This window comes from Camponotus vicinus, unplaced genomic scaffold (genome assembly GCF_025532165.1).
Source record: "Camponotus vicinus isolate PSW18456_S1 unplaced genomic scaffold, iyCamVici1.0 SCAF_12, whole genome shotgun sequence".
NCBI classification, from domain to species: domain Eukaryota; kingdom Metazoa; phylum Arthropoda; class Insecta; order Hymenoptera; family Formicidae; genus Camponotus; species Camponotus vicinus.
The window spans coordinates 9,653,389-9,674,603 of NW_028141948.1; the positions used below are offsets into that span (position 1 = coordinate 9,653,389).

General features: G+C 34.1%; 1 protein-coding gene and 1 long non-coding RNA gene across 4 annotated transcripts in view; one reads left to right on the forward strand and one right to left on the reverse strand.

Moving 5' to 3' along the window:
* The window catches only part of LOC145962843 (discoidin domain-containing receptor 2), a 75,008-nt gene that overhangs the window by 15,268 nt on the left and 38,525 nt on the right, over window positions 1-21,215 (reverse strand). For both annotated transcript variants that reach the window (XM_083084218.1, XM_083084217.1), the window contains exons 3-5: window positions 7,184-7,286; window positions 4,370-4,601; window positions 1,899-2,046 (exon numbers count right to left, since the gene is read on the reverse strand). In XM_083084218.1, the coding sequence (XP_082940344.1) occupies window positions 1,899-2,046; window positions 4,370-4,601; window positions 7,184-7,286 (483 nt within the window). The remainder of the gene's footprint in view (window positions 1-1,898; window positions 2,047-4,369; window positions 4,602-7,183; window positions 7,287-21,215) is intronic.
* LOC145963002 (uncharacterized) lies at window positions 14,394-18,184 on the forward strand. 2 transcript variants are annotated; one of them, XR_014436050.1, is made up of 4 exons: window positions 14,394-14,938; window positions 15,263-16,229; window positions 16,491-16,538; window positions 17,967-18,184. It is a non-coding gene; the product is annotated as an uncharacterized LOC145963002 (long non-coding RNA). The 2 variants fall into 2 exon arrangements; XR_014436051.1 differs by lacking the exon at window positions 16,491-16,538 and having other exon boundaries at window positions 15,263-15,591.

Below are 21,215 nucleotides of genomic sequence, written 5' to 3' on the forward strand. Positions count from 1 at the left end.
TTACTAATTAATTTGGAAGATTTAAACTTCGTCTTGAATGTTCTTTTATTCATTTCATTCTTCATATAATTTTGAAAAATAAAAATAACCACTTTTACATTAAACAGAATAAAGAAGTGAAGCTCTTTTATTGTTAATTTAATGGTTTCTTATGCGTTTCCCGTTTTCCCTTCTATAATATTATCGGTTGGATTTGCACGGTTTCTTTTCTTAACGTAACACATTCCGACAATACTTAATTTTTTACTTGAAACCAGACTGCTTCTGCAGATAATAAGGATTTTTCAACAAGCATCTTTGTGTTACATCATCATTTTGAAATAATAGGAAAATGTAGAATAAAAAGATTCATATTCACATACGCGAATAATTGAATAAATAAATATTACGAATATATTATGTACATTTAAATATAAAAAACAAATTTTTGTTTATTATTAAATATTATATAATTCCGTTAAAGGAAACGACTGTTTATTAATCTATGATATATGTATTGCTTTCATTTAAGCTTCACGCACTCATAGAATTGTATAAAATTTGTAGAATTTATATAAAATTATGTCTTGAATTTTTTTAGGAGCCAGGTAAAGTAACACGAACGAGAAAAGAAACTGTATGCAAATTTATGTAAATAGCATTGTGGTAGCGCGCAGCATGTTTGTTACACATAACACACGCACTTGTATATAAATTATGGGAATGAGTGTCGTATGCGTCACGAATACTTAACATTCGTTACTTTGTTAGATCAAAGCTAAAAGCTCGGGGAGAAAAGAAATTAAAATGTTAGCATGTTCCAAATGTTATTGAAATGTTGGAAGTCTAAGGTAAAAACTGAGGAAATTAAAGAAAAATTTCAGACGAGATGAAAATATTGGGAAAAGTTACAAGAAATTTCTCAGTATGTCTTTCATTTTAATTTACTATCACAATGTATTATATATGGGAATTAAATAAAGAATTATTTTATTGATAATACAATCGATATGTTTTATTAATATATATTTTAATTATTGTTAAATAAAAATAGAAATAATATGGTATATTTATCTTGTGCAATTATGTGCTACACAATTGCATATATTCCGATATCTTAAATATCCACAATTTTAAACATTCAGCAATCGCGTTCAATGATCTCGATACAAAATAACATACAATATATCGATATAACCAATCAACATCACGAAAAAGAAATTTCGATACTTCTAATTAATCGATTTTAATGCTTTTTCAAAGGGCGAATTCGGAATGAAACATGTGACCTATCATAATACTTATGTTCAAACGAAAATCATACTTGCAAATTAATGTTGTTTTTATCTTGTTTGTTGTGCTTATTAATTAATTAGTAACACAAAGATGATTTTAATATCCTCGTGTTAGTAATATAATAATATCCGATGTGAATTATCTCAATTATGTAATTTTTAATGATAACTTGGTTATGCAATATCCAAATGAGTTCGCTATGCATAGCAATCACTTTGCGTGCAAAAATTTATCTGACGGGATGTGATAGATAATGGAAATATTTGCTTATTCGCATAAAAGTATTTTTGATGAACATAATATTATCAACAATTGTCATCATTAGTGCTGATCATCGCTATAATTATATTGTACTCTCATTATAAAAGTATATTACATATTTATTAATAATACAGATAATCACTTTTAACATTATTTTATTTATTTCACCAAGATATATAGACTGAAATTATATTATATATTATATATTAACAGATGGTTAAAAGTGGTTTTTTATTCTTTATAACAATAAGTTGTGAAAAGAGATTCTTCCTTGTATTTTGCTTCTCGAAAAGAACTGAACTTGAAAATTGGAGAATTAATGGTGAATTGGATATTTTCTCGTGCGTATATAAAATACTTACTCATGTCCCGGCATCCTTTGAGCTCGATGCGAAGGCAGACTGTACGTTTATGCTCGGAATGCGGTAGGATCCGGATTTGACTGGCAAAGATAGGTGGAACTAGATTATGCGATACAACGGTGGAAGTGTCGCTGTTGCCGGTTAAAACCTGTAGATCAGTATTACGTATATTAATCAAACAGCAAATGCGAAGAAATAAAATTGGCGATTTTTATCCTTCAATTGACACGAGGATAGATTTTTGACTGACAATAATGTCACTTTGTGAAACGAAGATTTTTTATTCCGAGAAGGCTGATGTTTTTTGAATAGCTGCAGATTTGATGGTATGACTGTTATCGCGAGAATCGTATTTCGTTGATATGATTAAACAGTAATGGACATTCTGAAAATTTTACTTATAGACATCTCAATTTTGGAGTCGGTTAATATGATGCTAGCCAATATGCAAGCATCTGGATGTGCACAATAATATTTTCTGGTCGGAAATACGCAATCGAATATTAATCACAGTTAGACGTTATCTCAACGATAATATAGTTAACACATCACGCTAAATATGAATTTTCCGATAAAATTTCGGGTAAACTTCCGTTAAATTGAAATTAGCAACAAAACATTACGACTTGTACTAATCAATCATGTATAAAATTGTGATATTTTATCTGATTTCATTCTAGTTTTATTATTGTAGACATAGATTTATTAAAATTGTTCATATATATAATGCAACGATCATATCAGTAAATCAATTTTATTCTACATGTCACGATCAATCATATTTTATATCGATAGCATAGTTAGATTATTGACTATTGCTTTATATAATAAAATAAATGTTGCACCATATGAAATATTCATCTCGAGAAATACATGAAAATACAAAATTTACATCTGTTATTAAATTAAACTATATTATAATTAATAATTTAATTAAAAAAGCATAAGACTGGTTTTCATCATTTATCTCATCTCGTCTATACAATAATTATATAATACATTTATACTTAAAAAAATGGTTACATACGATGGGATATTTATAATAGCATATAAACGTTATAATATTGATCAAACAGAGAGGGATAGAAATGATTCTACAATAGAAACGCGCAATGTCGAAGGCAGCGATGCGTGATTCAATCTTGAACGCGATATTCGAGAAAAGGAGAGGAAGCTCGCGCAGAAATGGGAAAAGGCAGGACTGGAAATGTCTAGCTCTCGAAAAGGGGAAGTTGCACTTTTAGCGACGCTTAACCATACGTTACGGTACGAAGACGTTACGTGCAATTCCAGCACAGGAGTAGATCGCTTATCGATTGCCGTTTCTCACTTCCCTGTTTCTCGGCTGGATCCAACGAGTGGTAGAAGGAAGACTTCGCAAAATCAAACTCAAAGGAGGCAATATGGCGATCCGATTGATCGTAAAACAAAAGGAAACTTCGATATTATTACAGAAAAATATATATTTTGTCTAAACTTGTTTGAAAGAGATAATTGGTGAATGCTTATCGATCTCTTACGTGATGATGATGAATCAAATGTTCTATATTAATTAGATTAATAATTAACAATATAGTTTCTAAACATTTTCTTCATAAAATTTGAGGACACATAAATTGTGAAAATTAAATTATTCTCGAATTTCTTAAAGAACATCTGACACAATTATTCATTTAATATTTATAGTATGTTAATGTAACAAGAAATTCATTATCTATTTTTGTGCATAATTTTTCTAATCGTTTATTTCTCTTTACATTTATTCTATGAGAAGCATTAAGCCGCTAAGATAAAATTTCCTTACGGATAATTAATTGGCATAGGAAAAGTTCCACCAATTAAGCATCGTTAAGCGAGTGCCAAGTAGAGTTCTAATTATGACTTTACGAACAAGCGACTTCGCGCAACTCGAAGTCTTCTGTATTTCAATTGGAATAAAATTTCAATTTGACGCAAGAGCACGTGAGCGCGTTTTCAATCGATTTTGTAGTTTTGTTCTACCCGTATCGTTTACGTATGTTTGTTTGAGTTTGTTCCAATTGAGACACGATGTAAACTCCAAATAATCTGCGTACGACACAATCGAACGTTTGTTGTAATTAAATCCTACAATTATTCTCTTCCCTGCGGTACTCGATTTAAAGCATACTTTATATACATATATTGCATATATTCTAATTTATATAAGATCAACATGTGTATGTATATATTAGTAATTAAAATAATTGTTTAATAAAATAATTAAAAAATTATTAAAAAGATTAATACTTGAAAAGTTATTATAATATTAAGTTATCAGATTTTTTATATTAATTTATTTTTGATTTATAGAGCAATTTATAGAGATCGACTTCATTCTCTAAGCCAATTAATTAACCAAAGAAGGCCAACGATAGGGAACGATAAGCTTGACAAATTGGGCTCAACTTATTCCTTACAGACTATCAACAGATTTACCAGTTTTGCCTTACCTCTATGTTGTCCCAGCGCTTATATCGGCGCCATTGAGCGAAGCCAGGACGTCGATATTCCAGGGTATAACCCTCAACATACTCCTGACCGCGACCGTGATCGTAACGGCCCTGTGTCTGCACACCAGTAACGACGTGAGCACCACGTAGATCGACTTGAAGCCATTCGTATACTCCTTTTTCTATTTGGCTTTTTGGGCACCAAGCACCACCGGCGGTTTCTTTCCGGAGTCTGTGTAAAATAATAGTATGTTTTTTAGAAATATTTCTCTCTACACAGCTAATATTATGATTCAATTTTATAAGAATATGCAGGTTTTCACAATATTATTTTAATTATTTCCAATAATAAATTCATATATTTATATTGTAATATATAGTATATAAGTATATACACAGAATGTTTGGAAAATGATTATTTTTACCTATATTAAATATTAAAAATAATATTACTTATATTAAATATTAAAAAAACATTTATCATACATTATTAGCAAATTAGTTTTTCCTGGTAAAAGATGTTGAAAGCGACTTTCATAAGCATGCAAACATTTTAACATTATTTTGTTCTCGAAAATCATCTTCTTGAATTTTTTTTTGGTGCCTTTGATAAAATCTCTAAGTTTCAAGATTTTAGCTCTTATGTTATTAATTAAATATAGTTAGTAATAAGTATATTATGTAATATTTTTTTACTTAGAAATTTATAACTGAATAAAAAGAAGAGAGAAAAATAAATTGCGAAAAATATTTGCATAAATTATGTTGCCATAATTTATGGTTAAGAAGTTAAAATGCATGAAATTATAATTATGTATGCAGTTTGTAAACAATGGCCTACGTAAAAAGATTGTTGATCTTCCCATTTTGAAAATTAAAATTATCATTTTATTGCCTTTTCCAACTAAAATTATCATTTTAGTCGTGAAATTATCATTTTATTGCCTTTCCGAGTCTGCTTTTTCGCGTAATTATATCATGCAATTTTGTTACTATCATTTTAATTAAAAAGAACAATTCGCAAGACCACTTTTTTAGGTCTTAAGAATTTCCACTCTCTGAAAAGTATACTTAAACAGCGAATTCATGATTCACTCGCGCTTCTATTCTTCCATTCCGTTCCGCTCACGTTTTCTCTGTCAATTATTTACATTTGTGTTAAACGGCTCAAATTAAAGTTTGCCACCTTCAACCACTTCTGGCCAAGTGGCGTCTCGTACTTAATAACAAAGTTAACTTCGCCGTAGATCGAGAAAATTTTCGCTTTTTCCTGCCGCCTTTCACTGACGATTGACTCCCAAGTAGTACTTGTGCCACATTAATTTGTATTTGCTGCGCTCACAGTTTTCACATAACATAGTTTTCAGTACAAAAGAATTTCATTGTTACGGAGAAATTTTGTGTACTCGCAGTTGATAGAAATTTCATATTATTAAGTAAATTGCGCTGTTACGGAAACTTTGTACGCGTGAAGAGTGCCAACTAAGTATGAACAAAGCTCGCTATTAATATTGTAAAGCCGCGAACGGGGAGAACGTGGTATCTTCCTGTGCCATTATGTAGAATATTGAGTTATTTTTCGCTCAGCTAAAGCTTATATTCAAAGATTCAATGTTGCAAAACTTTGGACGTGAACAATGAATAAACATCGCATCTATAGCGCAATCTTATTATATTGAATCTTTTCCTGTCTCTCTTTCTCTTTCTCTCTCTCTCTCTTTCTCTCTCTCCCTCTATTCATTAATAATACATAAAGAATATATAATAGTTGTTATTTTTTGGTCAAGCTCTTTATATATGTACCCTATATATCATCCTTATATATGTATACGAGCTCTATACCATCCTTATATATGTATACGAGCTCTCCTCAGACCGACAATTTGAGGTATCCAAACCTCCGGCCGGTACTCATTTATCAGACTAGCCTGACGTCTGATCAATGATCGTCTTTACCACTGTTTTAATTATACCCCGCTAAAACGTAATAATCTGGCGGAACGATTCGTTTCTCAATTTACATTTTGTATATGTTATGCTTAATTAGACACCATCTGTTTAATTCATGCTTTTTACAATAAATTTTTATATTTTGCTCCAACGAAGAGTTAATCGATTGCAAAATGATATGAAACATTTATTATGAAGTGAGGCGAATAAAAAGTTCAATTTTTCCACTTCCTTTGCTTTGCTCATATTTTCATATTAATAAAATGAATCGATTAATTAAATATAACGAGTTGTATGTTTTATACGTAAAAATGTATATTTTTTTATAACATTTTGTTACGTAATTTTATTCTTAAAATAAAATTAAAAAGCATCGTTTAAATGGCAATAGATTTCTGCTTTGTAGAAATGTTACGCTACTCTCTATCTTCACAAAACGCGATTAGTGCTTTTCGTAACTGGATTGCGCGTTTGATAGTCGCAGGCGCATTAGGCATGTAACTTGAAGGAAATTAGGTTTGAATAAGTTAAATTCCCAGGGTGAATCGTTGAATCAATATCGCTATCGCTCGGGAAAAGCCAACTTTCGGAACAAATAGATGGATGGATGGATGGATAGATGAATGGAATAGTTGAATTACAAACAAAACGCGTCGCCATAGTTGCGTAAAATATAAATAGACGCGAGGAAAGAACGAAAAATAATACATTCGTTGATGATGTTGGTACGTTAAACTCGATGTTGGACAAAGTTGAGCCTATCTACCTTCCTCAAGTTCATTAAAAATACGTTAATAACGTAACGTTAATAACGTAACTTTTAACATTGAAAAAGGGGATATGTCATAAAAGTAATATGCTCACCGGCCATTTCGTGGTCCGACGTTCGCCACGTACGATGAGGACGCAGTGATAGCTAAATCCGGTATATCACCCGACTCCATCCCCAGGGACTGGTTGCATGATCCTGAAACATAACGATGTTTTAATTTAATAAATGCTGTATTGATGTCGCAAATTATCTTCATTATTACATTCTGTATTCTCGCTGTGATTGTGAGTCTATATTTTTACAAACTAATTTCACAACACTTTTCTCAAATAATTGATGTAGAGTTATTTTTCGTTACACAATTAAGTGTAATTAATTCTCTCAAGTTATTTAATTCTCCCAAATGGATTGAATCTTGCACAACGATTTTGAAATAGATTTTAATCAATAGATCGAGTTTTGATACATTACGTCTATTTGTGTTTCTCGAACTCTCATTATCGAAAAGCTTGGAAATTATCGCTCAAGATTGTTCGTACGAAAATTCAATGTTAATGTAATGTTGATTAAAAAAGAATAGCTTGTTGTAAACAAGCTGGTTAAAATGTAAATACCGTTCTTTTACGAATGCAAATCTTTTGAGACTTTGCTAATATTTCGTAAAAGTGGCGATTCATTGCCCGATACAAAGCTCTTTAAAGACAATCGATTAAAAGGAACAATAGCGCGTGATATTCGCGCACTATTGTGCCAGCAGGGAGTACTCTTTAAAGTTAAAGTGCATTCGCGGGAATCACGGACGTAAACAGCAATTACGACATCGTCGTCGTTGCAATCGTCGTTTGCGATGTCGGGATAAGTGGCAAATGGCTCGAAGCCTCGAGGCGCATCGCCGCCGGGATATTATCCAATCACTATACTTATTAGTCTTTCAGCGATCTCATTCACGTTTCAATTCGCGTTACGTTTACTGTCATTCGGTTGTAATCTTTCCATTAAAGTTTTCGCTAGGCAACAAAAAGCTGCGAATAAAGCTTCGCGTCCGCGATAAGAAAACTTTATACTGTCGCGCGAGGAGATCAATCGACTAAATAAATTTGCTCTGCGTGATCGAACGACGATCCGTTATCCTGCGATTTTATTTACAATTAAGAAAAGAATGGAACTCCAGATTAAATTGGCAGCTGGATTGAGATTTTTTCCTGATCGTAAACCCCTCGCTGTTCTCGAGCAGAAAAAAAAGATTACACATCTCATCTCATTATTATAGCAATTATAATTACTGTTATGCTTCTATATAATGAATATCGGGAAACTTTAAGGTCGTCATTTATTTTTAGGTGTGATGTCGTCTATAGGGAATAGTGTGAGTGATTTGAGAGAGGCGAAAAACGCTCGCAGAGAGAAACGTATCTTCCGGTTCTCAAATCAGCGAGCAGGAAGAATCGTTCGCCTCTGTTTTTATCGATCTCAGGCAGCGTACAATTGAACGTGAGTACGCGTATGGTCGATTAAATCTTTTCGCGTGCCTGTCAGCCTCCCGGTTTATGTTGGTTCGGCAACCCTCTTAGAGAAATCACACGTGAAGTAAACGATCGGAATAAGTCGGCCGGGAAAGACCGGAGAGGAATTTCTTCTCACGGAAGTAAAGTTAGGCATTCGAGTAATAAACATTGCGATTGTCGTTATTGCCGTGGCTCGTTCGAAAGTAGCGTGGACAATACGTCCATCAAAATCTAGTATTAGACGTTGTTACAACGAAATCCGTTAAAATCCTCATAGATCTCTCAACGGCGAAAAATCGAAAATTTGCAAGGGAAAGCTTTGCGCCGTTAAAAAAGTGAAAATACTGCCGAGAGTGACAAAGGATCCCGAAAAAGGTTTCCGAGGATTTATTTGACTAGGTTGTGGGACGATGCAAAAGCATTTTTAATAACGTTAATTTCGTTGTGTGCAATTTTTTCCTCACTTGCTTCTCATGTACTTTGTGTCATACGCGCGCCCATGTATTTTATTTTAATCGTTTATATATTTTAATTGTTTTATTATATATTTTAATTATATATATGTTAGTGATATTATATATATGTTTAAGCAATAAAAGATTTATTATATTAAGTCATATATTATTAAAAAATTGTCAAATTTATATAGAAGGTATTTTTATCATAACACAAGGAAATTTAATATAACTTTCCTAAATATAACTTTCTAAGCTTAAATCATATATTATTAAAAAATTGTCAAATTTATATAGAAGGTATCTTTATCATAACACAAGGAAATTTAATATAACTTTCCTAAATATAACTTTCTAAGCTTAGATTGTCATGTTGCGGTACCAACATGGAGCTTTTTGTAACCTCCCTTAGATATCCTACATCTGCGAGACATGGAAATTACATGGGCATTTGAACTTGGAAACGTATTCATAGAATTCTCGCGCTCCATCTTTCACACTAGTTTACGCAAATATTCTTCCGCCTCGCGCTTTGTTCCAATCCACAAATAAAGCGGATAAGAGAAAAGAAACACATGTCAAACGTTCGATCGGCAACTACTGGAAGCCGACGCTCTAGTCTCACAAACGGCATGAAATAACGCAAACCCCAGGAGAAGCGATACTTCGTTGCTTCCATCTATCGTCCATATCATATTCGCGCGAGCTATGTAACAGAATAAGTATCGGAAGAGGATGACAATTTCGTAAAGAAAAAAAAAAAAGAATCTAAATCGACAAAGAGAAATGAGCCGGAAAAGTTGTAAAACGCTTCTACAATCAAAGGAATTAAAAATCAAATTACGATCTAAAGAGGTAAAAAAAATTGTTAATAGAATTAAGTTCAGTATTGAAATATAATTCTCGTATCGTGTTGAATTTAAAATATCTAGGATATTGAATATATATAGCCCTTATTAAGTAACTCGATACTGTGGATGTTTGAAAAAGCGAAAATTCCAGCCCCGGAGTTTGGTTACATCGCTTACATTTTCTAGGTATAATCCTTCAGAAATTCTCTGTTTTCTATAATTCAACCTGTACTTGTCGGAATGCCTGTGCGTCTTCCTTGACTACAGCCCCGGTAAGTAACAGCTCTCTAGTACTATTGTCCAGATAGGAGAATCCTGACGCGGGGTCGGTGGTATACGAGGCGTTTCGTGGATTCATTGCGACGCATTCCACGTCGAACTATTCGTCTTGCCAGGTGGCGTGCAATTTGGCGAACCCGGGGGCACGACAGCCGGAAATCCGGACACCTCGGCCACAGTCAGCGCCGCACGAAGACACCTTCAGGACTGGCGGATGCGCGTCTCGGCACCTTCATAGTCTCGCAACGTTAGCCCAGTATGACGTGTTGAGACAATGTAAATTGTTGTAATACAAGTTTCGTCTAAACGCGCATTATAATCATTTTCTCAGAAACTATTGTGACATTTTCGCGCGTCATATTTCATATTTTTCCCCTATTTCTTTATTTTTTTATAAGAGTAATGCCGTTTTTAGCAATTTATTTAGAAAATCTTATCGACTATTTGTATAGGAATCATAAGAAAATAAACTTCTGGAAAATTAAATTTTGGACAAGTCGCATTTTTTAAATACCATAGACGTTATTGTCAAGTTAATCTCGCGTGTGTGTGCGTGTTAACGTCCCACGCGAATATGCTAAAGCTGTGAGGTGTTCTCTTGGTCCACTTCGCTCTTCCGGATGAAAATCCGGCTCGAAAACTTTCCTGTCGCGATGCTCTCTGCACAATCGGCTTTCTCCGTTCCTCGGGTACGTTTGTCCGCACGGATGAGCAGCGTACGGTGACCGACGCTTTCGTTTTTGCACGACGATTCCTCCTGTTTGTCCCGTTTGAAATAAGAATTTCGGATTAGGGAGTCGATGTCACCTGCTCGAACTCAACTATGCTGGGGGAAGCAAAATCTTCTTTTTTCTCTTCCGAGCTTTTTCCCCTCTATCTTTTCTTGTTTCTATCTGGCTCTCGATTCGCTCGGACCGATGGGAGTACGTCAGGTGTCCCGTCTATAATCCTGCGAACTAAGCACGAAGGGAACTGCAGGGCTAGTTGATCCTTTGCCAATAGCATGGTCATGTTTTTCCGAACCGCACTTGACCCGTCTTCCATTTTTAGGAGTTATCGATTCCTGCTTACAGTCATGGCTGAAGGCAGCGAATTATCAGAGATCAACGCGCTGAAAAGCGAGGATTCGCCGAACGATTTTCTTAAGACTTTGTTTCATCGTTTCGATCAATGAGAATAGAATGGCTACGTTCGATGCGATCATTTTATTCGTATGCAGAATTCAGTATTATTACAAGATAATTGCTAATCAGGCTTCGCCGGCTCGTTATCCCGTGGTCAGAGGCGCAATTCGAAAATCGTGTTAGCGGTGCACGTCGATAGACTAGACGATCATTCGTCCATTATCATCGCGTATACACGCTCTCGTCCCGGTGCGTCCAGGATTACAATACCAAATGATAGCCATCAGAAATGCACGACAGAACTTCGCAACAACCCTTGGTCGTCGTGGATTTACGTGTTGTGAGATACATAGATCGTCATCTGCGAGTGTGTTCGCGGCGACGTTAACACGAGACACGTTCGCGTTTCCGTTTTCCAAGAGAGCCACCTTCCTCCCACTTTTCCACTACAGGCAATTCGGCGAGAAGACAGGTACTGCGTGGCACTGCGTGGCTGAGGAGAAGGGTGGCCCGGGTTTCCGAAGGCGAAAACGCATATACGTGGGTATGTAAATATAATAATACGTGCGCATCCGCGTGTATGTGTATATTATACACGTGCATACACACTCGGCTCTCATCGATGTCGCGGGACCACGCTATTCGGAAAACCATCACGCCACTAGGCTATATTTTATCTCGTAAATGGATGTGTCTAGTCGAACGTGAATTTCTTATATCAACTGCCGATACTCGATGATATCGATGAATAGGATGGGCGAGCGCGACGTATATCCGTTACAGCTCGCGGATATGTAAGCATCCGGTTCGTCAGGATTTTTATTATACCGCGTAGATATGTGCTCTCTACGTTTTTCATGTATGAAATATCACATGTATCCCGTTACGCACGAGCAGCGTGGCCGCTGCAATTTTGCGGAATTTGCCTTTATTACATTCTACCGTTTTTGTTTATTTTTCGTTGGATTATTATTGCATTTACGTACACGATTCAGAAGCCAGTGATGCCAACGCGGTGAATAATTATAATCGAGTTAAAATGCGGGAAATGCAATAAAACGAATAAATAATCACGGATCATATAATATAAAATAAGTTAATTAGTTGTTTTTTTTTAAATGGCGATACATTTAACGTATGTAATTATATGAAAAATACATTAAATCTTTTATATTATCAAAAATTGTGGGTTTCACAGAAGAATAATTGTAGAATAATTGTTTAATAGTTTAATATTTGTAATATCTTTTAAGATATGCATATTCTTAATAACTAATGTGTATATGTGCGTGTATGTATGTAAATTTTCTGTTAAGCTTTCAAGTCGCCAAAATGTAGTAGTGCGCATTTTAATATGTTACGGAGTTAGTCGCAAAATTGTTCTCGGCCACTTTGCCAGAATATTAAGACTAGGAGTCTGTGCCATAATGACTTCTGAGGCATCTATCGTAACGGCGTGTTTATTGTAACGAGCGAGTCAGAAGAACGTCATAAAGTTAAAGACCAAATGCCCGCCTCTGTATTACAAGAAAACTGCAATAGAATTCTAGGCGAAGTGGCATAGCAATTCCAAACCAGTTTTCAGCTGAACAGTTAAATTTAAACAGATGCCATTAACTTGGGATTTTATTAATATTATTTCGCACTGTAAATATATATTATAAATCATCTTTGAGCGGATTACTATTTATGTATTCGTAAAATTCCATTCCGCGATTTTACTGAAAATTCACTCTGAGAAAGATCGAATTTACATACAAAGATCAGATATTTTTAATCTAGAAAAAAGAACACGGACTTTTTATAAATTGAAAAAATTGAAAAAATAAAAAATAAAAAAATATTAATTAATACATTTCAACTTTCATCTATCTCTCTAAAAGAAACTGTCAATAAATAAAAATATAAAGCGGTGGATGTGCGTGTATTTGTCGTATAAGATATTGCTTTAGTGCAGTTAAAAGTATCTTGTTGAATAAAATATCTTGCTGTTTCATATCACAAGTGGTATTTTTTAACTCTTAATACATTCCACATGCGTGCGTTGACATGTTATAATGCAATTAGCATATTTTGTCGCGCGCATCAGCTTTTTTGTTACTCCATGCTTTCCAATCTCACGCACTGTTTCCAGTCGACGGAGCCTGCATCCATCGTACGGCATCACATCGTATCGTATCGCATCGCTCGAACACAGGGTATACGAGCGCGAATTTACGTGCTACGTGTTCCGCACATCATAAATCGTAAAGTTACGAAATGGACGTATAGCTCGCTCACGGAAAATGCCGTAAAGCTTTCGCAGCTCGGCGTTGAAAAGTATGCGCGCGATGCTACGAATTTTTAAACGCTCAACCACAAATCTGAATTACAGTTAACGCGAAAGAAGAAGCTCTCCGCATGACTTTTCAAGAAAATCCACGAGATGTAGTCTGCGTTAGCAAATAATACAGGAGAGACAACACTGTGTGCAGTTATATAACAAGATTATAAATTTGTAAATTTGTAATCTTCGTTAATAACAAGAGTTAGGGTGCTATTCTCTTTGCAAAGTGCTAGAATAAATCTTTCTCGATTTACTATAGAGCCGGCGATTTTGTTTAAGCACGCATGCCTCATTTTTCATCTTCCCCTCTTTCTGCGCGATAAGAAAAATAATCCTCGATATAATAGCACAATGAAACGGCAAACATTTTTTACACCGGAAGGCTGGGAGGAACCCATATTGCCGACACGTTGCGAGAAGATTCCTTCGATCTATATGGCAAAGTTCTATTAGCTAGAGCACATAAAGTCTGGAAGAAGGTAACGCTGCCTTACGCGCGTGTTGTATGTGTGAGTAAAAGAGCAAATTTACAAATCGTATAATTACATTTGGCCAAACACTCCAAGCATCGTTCCGTTCCGTATTTAATTAATTAATTCAAAATATATTTACGTACATGCCACCCCTTATTAGTAGTTTTAGTCCTACAGAGAATATATTTCCTTTGCTTCGCGCTGCTCAAATGTTATTAAATTATTAACAAATCTGACGTTTCTTGTTTCTCATCGTATTTCATTAGATTTCTCTAGTGAACGAAGTCACAATCTGACCCTCTGCGGTTTATTTTGACATTAAAAGAGTCACGATCGAAAGTGACAGACTTTCTATCGTGCACTTTAATTAGCGACAGCGGATGAAATCAGTAGCCAGGAAAATAATGGACGTTGGAGAGTATGCTGGGAGAGTTTGCGAACTAACAGGCATCACCGTGCTGATTACAAAACAGCGAGAGACGGATGTGCGTGGCGTATAAATACCTTTGTTAGGAATGGTTCTGGAAAGTGCAAAGTCAATGAAATTTTCGACATATCCGAATCATCGCGTGTAAAGTTTTAAGACGTTAATGATACTTTACAAATAAATGTTTTAAAATGAGAAAAACGAGATTTATATAGACGGAAGCATTATAAGAAAGAAGAAGAAATTGAAAGAGAAAAGAAGAAAATGGGATAAAGATAAGAATTATCTTCAGGTGGTTGCTCCCGTAAAAAGACTTAACGTATATGATGGGTCGCGGAATTGACGCGTCTCTTATGAGCTGGTATTGAAAAATCCGACGAGGAGGGATCGATTGACAGGAAAAAAAAGTAAGGAACATAAACGAGATATTCTTCCATCTATTATATTGTGAGTTGAGAAAATATCCATGTAATGTTTGCTTTACGTCTTATAGCAACTTTACAGAGAAAACTCTAGAGCGCGTTATTAGGAATCATTTTTAGATGATTTAAAAAAATTTTTAATATTACTTTTATCAATAACAACTATTAATTTACTTATTAATTACTAATTAATAAAATTTTAATAAAATTAATAAAATATTTATTAATTAATAAAATGAGATTATATTAATCACAATAGATTTAATCAAATATTCTTTTCGTATTCATATACGATTTATCTTCCTAAAGGCAATATTGTTGACGCAATATAAGGTACCTTATCTACGTTTCGCGCACAAGACGGAACATGAATATTCTGTAAAGTGAGAAAGTGGAGGCGTTTATGCGCGCTGTCGGGCGGCTCGAAAGCCTGATTGTTGGCCGGGAATAAGAACGGAATAGGATGAGAGTTAACGTGCACGACGGTTCGTAGGATTGACGTGTTCCTTATAAACCAGAAGGGCGAGGCGAAGATAGCGCAACGGAGGAACCATCAGACGCCGAAAGCGAAGGAGGAAGACGACCAGGAGAGGGTGGATGGAAAGGATGACGCGCAGAGAGAAGGAAGACGGGATAAGGTAGGAAGGCACGTCGCGGCGTCTGCACGCCATGGAAGCCCGATTGTTCTCCGCAACCGACTCTGTCTCATTACTTCGAATTGGCTAGCCGTAGACAATGCCAGCGGGTAATACGATTATCCGGAAGATGGTTTTCAGCGGCCACCCCTTCGTTTCCATCGGCCCTTTTCCCTCAGCTTTTCCCGACGCTTCTTTTACGCCCTTACATTCCATCCCTTATAGTGTAAACCCTTTTTCCAAAGCATGCTCGGAAAATCGGGACCGCGGGACATGCGAGATTGAAAGGGGAGGCGGAGGTGACGGCGACTCTAAAGAGACGATGGACCGACACATGCATTTCCTCGTTTTATCCGCACGTGGAGATAAAAATTGAAGATTAACCACCTATATACGCGGCTTCGAGGTCGAAGATTCAATGATGGTTTTCGGATAAAGGAGCGCTTCGAGGGCAAGGGAGAAGGGACGAATGCCTCTTTCCAAAGCAACAAAAATGGAACAGCTTTTCTAACGTATTCCGTGAAACTCTCGTTGCACTTTGCCGTTTGCTCCAACATTTCTCCGCGCGCTCTGACTTACATCAGGATTCGCTATGGCGAACTCTCCGCTCGAGCATGTTACGCGTGTCTGGTATTCAAGAGGTAATTCAGCGCGACGATCGAATCTACATTCGACGTTTGGCTTCGAAATCTTTAGCTAATAAAAAGTTGAAACGTGTTTCCGACAGAAATTACGTAAATACATTCCCCCGCATTACAGAAAATTTCTTTTGACTCTGTGAGAGTTTTGCAATTTTGTAAAAGCGCTCTTATTTTATTATTTATATTATTCTATTGTATTTTTAATGGAAATGAATCTTGTTGTGAGGATAATTTGCCAGCTTGAAATTTTCATTTTTTCAGGTATTTTCGTCGGATAATGTAAACGGTATTTTTTGATGCATGAAAAACGTGAGTTACCTTAATACAATGAACACGTTTACCTCACTCACTCCCTCTCTCTCTCTTTCTCTCTCTCTCTCTCTGTCTCTTCTCGCTCTTTCATATAAGAGTAAAACGTAAAAAGATGTTTAATATTTCAACAGATTTCAAAGACGAACTCGGTCAAATCTCCTCGTTTTAAAGCATGAGTTCATCCTTTTTTCTTGTTTTTTCCTTTTTATTTGCAAGCATGCCACTGTAACTCGCCTTTCATCGTGTCGCTCATTTGAATTCCCTTTTCCAAGTTGTTTCGCCTAAGAAAGAGCTGTCGAGCGCGTTGAACAAAGATTAGACGAGAAAAACTGTACGACGAAAAGAGAATGAACGAAGATGAGTTGAAAAGACAATGAGCCACTATAAGCGTGACGTTTTTACTCATCTGTGTAGAGATTAAAATCGAAGATTGACCTACGGTTAATAAAGAATACCGTTTTTCGCAGAGAAATAAAATATTTCTCTACAAAAAAGGTCGAATTTGCATTAGAAAAGCAACAAAAAATCTTTTATAGTTATTTATAATAATTTCAATCTATTTTGATCTATTTCGATCAATTTAAAATCATTTATAATAATTTCAACATAATAAATATTATTATACTATCCTACTACACGAGAAACTTTTACCTCAGAATTTTTACATAATTTATCATATTTTAGAAATTTAAAAAATTTTCTAAATAGCATGGAATAATTCATAAAATTATATTTTTTATATTTTAAACGTAATTAACATTTCTTTTTCTTTTATTTGCGTTATTTTGCTGTTTATTAAAATGCATATAATTAAAATATTATTAAAATGCATATAATATTGTAAAAAATTTTAAAATATATTTCTATAGATAAAATATGACAACTCAGATAATGTCAAATAAAGACTCTAATAAAAGTATGATAATTAAAGGAAACCCAAAATTCTTATGTTTAGTTTTATAAGAATAGATTTTTAAAGTTAAGAAATAATATTTTTTTTCGCTAAAAAACCAGTATATGTTTGATTTTTTCCTAGCATTATATAATTAATTCTTCAAATTTTTAATATTATAATAAATGTATAAATAAAAGTTAATAAAATTACAAATTTTCTACAATGTTAAAAATACATTTGATATTTTTCTTCATTGTTTTCCATCTTTTTCATAATGCAAATCATAAGTACATCTCTATATTTTTGAATAATTTTTAAAATCTAAAATTTTTGTTTTAAATCCGGATTGGGATTTTAAATGCGGCATTACAGATTCTCTTTCCAATATAACTTTGAAGAAAAAAAAGTTAATTTATTATTAAGAGTAAAAGAGAGAAATTAGATATAAGAAATTGGATATAACTGCGAATAAAGATGCCGACTAAGGAGACAATGAGCCACATCATGGGCAAGTTCTATTTTATTTCCAGAAAGATAAGACCTTAAGATATTAACTGGCGACGCGACTTAGACTTGGACAAGACGACATTTCCACCTCACTGTGGGTTTTCATTCTCAAGAAAAACTGTTCTGCATTTCAAATCTGGGGAAAGCCAGGTTGCTTCTTTACAGATGGTCGATTCTAGCTAAGCGACGGTGAAGGCAAAGAGAATGAAAACACTCGCGCGAACGCAAACTGAAGAAACATTCTTACATCGATTTTATTATAAGATATATTTTGTTATATAAGAATTTATACACTTGCGCTTGATAATTATTATGTATTTAAACTTCAGTAGTTATTGTGAATTCTATTGCAAAATGAATAATATACTTCACATTTTACACATTTTATGTGTTATTAATATAAGTACAAATTTTGTATTAATAAATTTAGTCGAAGAAAAATTTAACACTAAATAAATTTTGTGTTAAAATTTATTAAATTATATCTTGAGAGAGATATAAGCACGAAAATCTTACAAATAGATATTTCTTGTCGCGTTGAAATATTATTTATATTAAAATATAACTTATATTTGAAACAAGGAATTAAATGTTAAATTTAAATTTAAAATCTCATTATTACTTATTTGACTTTTTTCGAATAGTTGATCTAATTTTGACAGTGACACGAAGGACAATGGAGAAGTGACGTTATGTGCGAAAAATAGCATAGGAGAATTCAGAATTAACCGACGACAACACGATTCCGGATTTAACCGGGAATGCTTGAAGCTCTTCTGCATTTCAAATTGAAAGGCTAGGCGGAAGAATCGTCTAGTGGAAAATGGGAAAAAGGTCGAACGCGATATCGGGCTAAACGGGATGACGTGAGGAAGCAAGAAAAGCTGTGAGAAGGAGAATAGGAATTTTTATACGAAGCGTCAAAATCATCGCCAAGATGTAGCAAATTTGATCTATCGGCAATAACGTGATAGGGGGCGAAGAAACATTGGATTTCAATAGAAGCTAAGGAAGCACGGGAGAGTACAGAATTTCAATTTTTGTCGCCACAATTAATAATTTTTCCTTTTGCAATTTTAATTTTTGTAATTACTGAATCATTTTTGATTATTCGACGGTTAAATCCTTTTCCAATTAATCTATATAGCATGATCATGTATGCATAAAAAATGAATGCTCATGCTAGATATTGTACAAATGCAATTTCTCTGTTAATAATTTCTGATGATAAAATCAATTACATAAATATTACAAAAACCAATAATAATTGCAAACGGAAAGTATTAATTTATCAAATATTGCATTTGTTGGTTTATATAATAAAAAGTTAATTGTTATAATATTGAATAGAATATTGAAAGAGAGAATCATTTATTAATCGAGGGACATGCGAATTGTTTTTTAGCATTTTGAATAAAATATTAATATCGAATACTAAAAAATCCGATTATTCTTATAGTTCTTATGTTTTTGATATTGTAATAAAATTTTGCAATAAAAGTTTTAAAATAAAATGTTGCGATTTTCAAAGTTATTAATATATCACGTAAAAGATTAAACACCGATCGCATGTTGTAATAAAATTTTGCAAGAAACGTTTACAATAAAATTTTACGATTTTCAAAAAATATACTTTAATGAAATATTAAATATAGATTAAAATATATTACGTAAAATTAAAGTGCATTGAGTCTTTGAGGAAAACTAATTTATAATTTCGTTTGTGTATTAATAATAATTGGAGATGGATTTTCCAGCAAGTTAAGCAAATTGTCACCGAGTGCTACATGTCTATATAGATAGGTCATGTAAGTAATGCGAGCGATGCCGAAATCATTACCAAGTCAAATATTGAACTTGGCTAATTTGTTATCGGTGAGAAAGTAGAACGACGTGTAGAAATCTCCCTTGCCGGCAAATTCGCCCTAGTTACTAAAGTTATAACGTTGTTAAACGCTCCTGGTCGACTTATGAGAGTTGGTCCGACCGAAGAAAATATATAGATCACTCTCGTACGGATTCTCGTGCATGAAAATAGACGTTTGGAATAATAAAAGGTTTTTTTTTTCGGAAGTACTTTCGAACGAAGTTTAGACGATCGCGCTTGAAGTATTAAATCGGAGAAAATTCTAATCTAAAGTGAATTAAAGGAGAAAATTGTGTAAATTTTTTCGTAACCGCCTTTGTTTCTTATCACGCAGAATATATTTTCAATGTTTAGATTATTTTACAAGTTCACAATTGATAAAGGTATATTATTTATACAGGAAAAATTTTAATGCTAAGAAAACTGAGGGAAAGTTTCATCATTAGGAAGTTTTATTGCACTCTTGCATATCTTTGCTGAAATAACAAATATACCAATGCGATTTGTATATTTAAAATGGCACGAGTTTTTTCAGTAAAGCAAGCCAAAATTTCATGAAATATATATTCTGTGACCTACATCGAATTATTTTTATTTAGATTTTTTGATCAATTTAATTTGTGTCTCGATAATAATTTATCAGTTTCTTAATTTAAATTTATTATTGAGTTTACTGCCCTAGATGAATGAAAATATATCAGCTGTAAATGCCTGAGCTGGATACAGAATTAGATGCAGAAATTTTACATTTACTACATCATTAAGTTACTTAAGCTCTCTAATGATGCATTAATATTATACGTTTGCACTATTTTTAATTAGAAGCATTGTCATTGCATATTTCGTAATTAATCTGCTAACAATATGAACTTAGATGTTACATCTAATATTCTTCTTCGATGTGTATGTATGTTGGTGTGTTAAAATAGGTTCTAACGTAATAATGCGCGTGAATGTCTATGTGTAACTCATATACATACTTTCAATAGCGCAGAATGAAATGATTTGCTCGAGGATAATGGAAGTCTTTGTGCATCTTTAGTAGTCACTAAGAGCTCACCGGACACCTTTTAGAGAATCTCCACTACGACAGTCGTGAAACTAACGTCCGTCCAAAGGACAGAAGAGCAGAGAGCAGAGATCCTCGAAACTGTCTCGAGACGGACGACGCTAGCACTTATCGTTGTGTAACTGTTTGCCCAACCACGTAGACAGACCATTTACCATAACGAGGGAAACGCCAGCAGAACCTGGTACCGGCGAAAGCCTGTAACAATGGTCGCCCGCTTGCTCTTCCCTTTGCCCTCCAATCCTCCTACAAACCCTGAATAACCTTCCTTCTTATATCCGCTTGCAATCCGCCTTTTAATATGTTTTTTTTTTGGTTTTTGAGATTTTTATTTTC